This window comes from Cyprinodon variegatus, unplaced genomic scaffold, assembly GCF_000732505.1.
Source record: "Cyprinodon variegatus isolate N-32 unplaced genomic scaffold, C_variegatus-1.0 Scaffold80, whole genome shotgun sequence".
Classification (NCBI taxonomy): domain Eukaryota; kingdom Metazoa; phylum Chordata; class Actinopteri; order Cyprinodontiformes; family Cyprinodontidae; genus Cyprinodon; species Cyprinodon variegatus.
Genome location: NW_015150533.1, coordinates 507,757 through 513,539, shown reverse-complemented (window position 1 = coordinate 513,539; position 5,783 = coordinate 507,757). Strand labels below are relative to the sequence as shown.

General features: G+C 42.6%; 1 protein-coding gene across 1 annotated transcript in view; it reads right to left on the bottom strand.

Annotated features, from left to right (window-relative positions):
• LOC107083661 (adhesion G-protein coupled receptor D2-like) overlaps nt 1-5,778 on the bottom strand; it is a gene marked incomplete at its 5' end in the record, with an annotated part of 108,313 nt that extends 102,535 nt beyond the window's left edge. Inside the window, 3 exons of the mRNA XM_015373041.1 lie at nt 3-92; nt 4,796-5,419; nt 5,559-5,778. Of these exons, the coding sequence (XP_015228527.1) occupies nt 3-92; nt 4,796-5,419; nt 5,559-5,778 (934 nt within the window). The remainder of the gene's footprint in view (nt 1-2; nt 93-4,795; nt 5,420-5,558) is intronic.
• Nucleotides 5,779-5,783: the final 5 nt, after the last annotated feature.

Sequence of the window (5,783 nt, the reverse complement as noted above, 5' to 3'; positions counted from 1 at the left end):
GTGGTACACTTTAACGGAGAAAGGTGGGTCATCCCAAGATGTCCGATTCAACAAGGAATCGAAAGAATCGGTAGAGAAATCAGTAGATTTTCCTAGCAAAGGAAATACTCAAGGTTAATCCTTCTCACACTCCAAGAATTGTTTACTTGAAAATGGTTTGAAAGGCTGAGATGTACAATGATTCAAACTTTCCCTTGATATTATTGTACAGTAGGGCTGCGACTAACAATTATTTTGCAAATCGATTAATCTGTCCAATATTTTTTCAATTAATCGATTAATAATCGGGTAACCAAAGATTTTTTATGAAATCAAACCAGGTGAAACAAAAACTTTTCCACTTGAGGAGTTCTGGATAGAGAATATTGACAGGCGAAAAAGATTTGTTTTATCTCAAATGCAAAATATTCATTTTTATTTTATTTTTTTTTACAATTTTGGTATAATTACTGCTCTAGGTGGGATTCTCTGTCAAATAAAGGTATGTTTTTGAATCTCTATACTCCAGTTAAAGATTAATTGATTACTAAATAAGTTGAGGATTACTTCAATAATCGATTTGTCACAATTAATCCAAATAATTGTTTCAGCCCTATTGTACAGTATGACAACTTTTATAGGTTTTATCATTTTAATGTAAGCAAACTCCATATTCATATAGAAATGAATATTGATAATGGCCCCTTATTACAAGCAATGTCAATTCTAGTGTGAGAAGCAACTGTATATGTTTTGCTTGTTAGAGAACAGGTGGTTTAAGAGGTCCTGGCTGATAATTATAGTAAGATTTCTTTAGTAATGTGCTAACTAAAAACAAATGTGGAAAGTAAGTCCAAAAAAAAGAAAAATAGGGGAACTATAATTCATGCAAGCTGAGCAGTAGGAGAGGGAGCGAGGCGTTTGGACACTTAAAGCTCACTGGGGACCATGATGTCAGAAAGGGAGAAGTATGTTTTCAAGGGTGGGACTCAGAATGATCTAAGTTAAAAAGTATTTACAAGAACCATTTGGAGTTTCAACCATTGCTCCTATTTGGGTGCTGTTCTCAGTTGAATTGTTTTAAAAAGATTTTCAACCAGTGCTGACAGCTATAGATGGGACAGTGTTAAAATTAAAAAATATTCATACTCTAAATGTTTATCTTACCATAAAAGTGTCTAAAAGTTGGTCACATTAAATCAGATGATTTCAATATCCTTTAGTCAATGTAGTTGTGATGTCAATGTAGTGCCTCCTTGGTAAATTTAGTTAGGCAGCCTGCGCATGTAGAAGTCATGCTGTTCTCTTCCTGTTTTTCATACACACTACTCAAAAAAAATCAGAGTATAGCATCATGTTAAATAAACTTTTGGGATATTGATTTGGCCCTGCAATTGACTGGCGACCTGTCCAGGGTGTACCTCGCCTCTCGCCCATTGACTGCTCGAGATAGGCACCAGCACCCCTTGCGACCCCACTCGGGATAAACGTGCTAGAAAATGGAGGGATGGATGGATGAATATTGATTTGTTCAGGTAAGTAGCAGAGGGGGATGTTAATCAGTTTCAGCTGCTTTGATGTTAATGAAATTACCAACAGGTGCACTAGATGGGCAACAACAAGACGACCATCAAAACAGGAATGGTTTTACAGGTGGAGGCCACTGACCATTTTTCCCCTCCTCATCTTTTCTGACTCTTTTTTTACCAGTTTTGCATTTGGCTAGGGTCACTGTCACTACTGTTAGCATGAGGCACTACCTGGACAGTACAGAGGTTGAACAGGCAGTCCAACTCCTCCAGGATGGCACATCAATACCTGCCATTGCCAGAAGGTTTTCTCTGTCTCCCAGCACAATCTAAAGAGCATGGAGGAGATTCCAGGAGACAGGCAGTTACTCCGGGAGAGAGCTGGACAGGGCCGTAGAAGGTCTACAACCCATCAGCAGGACCGGTATCTTCTCCTTTGTGCAAGGAGGAGCAGGAGGAGCACTGCCAGAGCCTTACAAAATGACCTCAAGATGGCTACTGGTGTGAATGTCTCAGACCAAATAATCAGAAACAGACGTCACGAGGGTGGCCAAAGGGCTCGACGTCCTCTAGTGGGCCCTGTGCTCACTGCCCGGCACAGTGGAGCTCAATTGGCATTTGCCACAGAACACCGGAATTGGCAAGTCCGCCACTGGCGCCCTGTGCTTTTCACAGATAAGAGCAGATTCACCCTCAGCACATGTGACAGACGTGAAAGGGTCTGGAGAAGCCGTGGAGAACGTTACGCTGCCAGCAACATCGTTCAGATGACCAGTTTATTGGTGGGTCAGTAATGGTCTGGGGAGGCATATCCATGGAGGGACGCAAAGACCTATACAGGCTACACAACGGTACCCTGACTGCTATTAGGTATCGGGATTAAATCCTTGCACCCATTGTCAGACCCTATGCTGGTGCAGTTGGTCCTGGGTTCCTCCTGGTGCACGACAATGCCCGGCCTCATGTGGCATTAGGAGCATGCCCCGACGTTGTCGGGCATGCATACATCCATGTGGGGGCCATAAATTAATGAATACCTTTTTGAGTAACTGCAATGAAATTTCNATTGACTGGCGACCTGTCCAGGGTGTACCTCGCCTCTCGCCCATTGACTGCTCGAGATAGGCACCAGCACCCCTTGCGACCCCACTCGGGATAAACGTGCTAGAAAATGGAGGGATGGATGGATGAATATTGATTTGTTCAGGTAAGTAGCAGAGGGGGATGTTAATCAGTTTCAGCTGCTTTGATGTTAATGAAATTACCAACAGGTGCACTAGATGGGCAACAACAAGACGACCATCAAAACAGGAATGGTTTTACAGGTGGAGGCCACTGACCATTTTTCCCCTCCTCATCTTTTCTGACTCTTTTTTTACCAGTTTTGCATTTGGCTAGGGTCACTGTCACTACTGTTAGCATGAGGCACTACCTGGACAGTACAGAGGTTGAACAGGCAGTCCAACTCCTCCAGGATGGCACATCAATACCTGCCATTGCCAGAAGGTTTTCTCTGTCTCCCAGCACAATCTAAAGAGCATGGAGGAGATTCCAGGAGACAGGCAGTTACTCCGGGAGAGAGCTGGACAGGGCCGTAGAAGGTCTACAACCCATCAGCAGGACCGGTATCTTCTCCTTTGTGCAAGGAGGAGCAGGAGGAGCACTGCCAGAGCCTTACAAAATGACCTCAAGATGGCTACTGGTGTGAATGTCTCAGACCAAATAATCAGAAACAGACGTCACGAGGGTGGCCAAAGGGCTCGACGTCCTCTAGTGGGCCCTGTGCTCACTGCCCGGCACAGTGGAGCTCAATTGGCATTTGCCACAGAACACCGGAATTGGCAAGTCCGCCACTGGCGCCCTGTGCTTTTCACAGATAAGAGCAGATTCACCCTCAGCACATGTGACAGACGTGAAAGGGTCTGGAGAAGCCGTGGAGAACGTTACGCTGCCAGCAACATCGTTCAGATGACCAGTTTATTGGTGGGTCAGTAATGGTCTGGGGAGGCATATCCATGGAGGGACGCAAAGACCTATACAGGCTACACAACGGTACCCTGACTGCTATTAGGTATCGGGATTAAATCCTTGCACCCATTGTCAGACCCTATGCTGGTGCAGTTGGTCCTGGGTTCCTCCTGGTGCACGACAATGCCCGGCCTCATGTGGCATTAGGAGCATGCCCCGACGTTGTCGGGCATGCATACATCCACGTGGGGGCCATAAATTAATGAATACCTTTTTGAGTAACTGCAATGAAATTTCAGCGAAATGGACTAGCCTGCCGCATCATTTTTTTCACTGTAATTTTTGGGGTCTTTGAATTCAGCCCTCTGTAGATTGATAATCTTCATTTCCATCAAATAATCCTTCCTTTTGTTCCTAACAAATCACCCAGTCCATATCAGTATAAATAAACAGCATGTTTTTTCCCCCATTGAGATCTGATGTGTTTTCAAAGTGTTCCTTTAATTTTTTTGAGCAGTGTATATATAAAACATTTGATGTTTTATAACCTAAGACTGCATCAAATATTATTATACTTCTTCACAGCTTCATGCCTGATGTGTTCGATTTGTTCTTGGTTGCTTATTGTTATGCTTATTGTTTGCCAATGAACCAAATACTGAGATTTAATTGCAAATCGGTAAACTTTTTGAAATAAATTGACTTCTAAAGGTTTAAAGTTGGCTAAATACAAATGCTAACCACTTTTGAAGTACATAAAATAATGAATTCTTAATTTTCTTACTTCAATTATGTATCAATTTTAGGTGTTGCATCAAATAAATTCCAATTAAATAGAAGTTTGTGTTCTGAAGTTTGTGGTTATAATATAGAAAAACAGGAAATAAATTTTAACCTTCAAAGGGGCCATGAAAGATCAAAATCAGGAATGTTAGAAATAAGAGTAAAAATCCAGGACTGACTTAATGATTGGGAAGATATGTGTCTAAATGAAAATGTCTCAGATCATCTTGAAATCTGCAGGGTTTTTCACTGTTATTCTTTTGGACAGAGCTGATCGTTAGATTCAGGCTCACAGATCTTGAAATCTTAGCAGTTAAAACCTCCTTTACATCTGCTTCGCTTCATATCAGCCACACCCAGCCTGATTGTGAAACTAACCTTTTTTTAAACTTTTTTAAAGTTCTGGACCGTATGGGAATTTTTTTCCCCCCTCTGGGTTAAATCGGGTGCGTCTTTTTCCATAACTCCGTCATAAACTAAGTTTGATATTAGATTTTGCCAAAAACATTGCATTCTTCCTTTGATTTAAACACTACCTTGACATGGACTGTTGTTCCACTGCTTATTAGGGGACACTATTTCCGGATGAACTTTTTCCCACTTCAATACCAGTCCAGAGGAGATGATTGAGCATTCATTTTCCATGGTGAATATTTCACAGCTGCTCAAAACCCGATTCCAAACATGCAGCTCGGTGATGCTCCCTGAGAATGAGTCATTGGACTCAGAGGAGCTCCCATGCTTGCCCTGACCGATAATGAAATCTCCATTTGGGCCGATGCTGTCAACATCCCTGTTTATACCATCCCCACTTGAAATCATGCGACCGTGAGCATAGAGGGCCCAGGCTCCAACATCCAGGCTCCAAGAAACACACACAGAATGCCAGAGGCTGTCATGTTTGAAAGCTTCGGCATACGACCCTTGCTTGTAGTGGAACCGCAGAGCCAACTGCACAGGTTTGCCCTGGACCAGTTTTGCTTGGAGCTGGAAATCATAGACGGAATAGGAAAAAATTTTGAAAATTCCGGAGCTGTTTGGATCAAAGCGTAGTTGGGTACAGATAGTCATTGAGCTCATGGAGGGGAACTGGCGCAGGAAGAGGGCATACGTCTGGTCGGAGCGCTTGGAGAAATCCAGGATGATTGTCTCCGAAGAATCTTTGATTTCATCAAAAAGAAAAAGAGAAGGAAACATTAAAAAAGTGAATCATAAACTTAACATCAGAGTCCTTTTATTTAAAGAAATAGAAATGCTTGTGCATCTTATTAGTGGACCAAGTAAGCGCAATTAACCTACTTTTTTGATGGGTTAAGATTTTCCTGGCAATCCACACGGGATGAGATATATTCCAGTAATTTAAGATGCTGCTTAGCTGTTGGTTCTCTGCCTGGTTGGATATGGTGGCTAAGGTCCCAGACTGCTGCTTGCACAGTCCCTCTGCAGCCTTCCATTGCAGGGGATAGGGAAAATACTTATAGTACAACTTATATGGTTGCTGGCTTCTGCTTTCCACTCTAAATG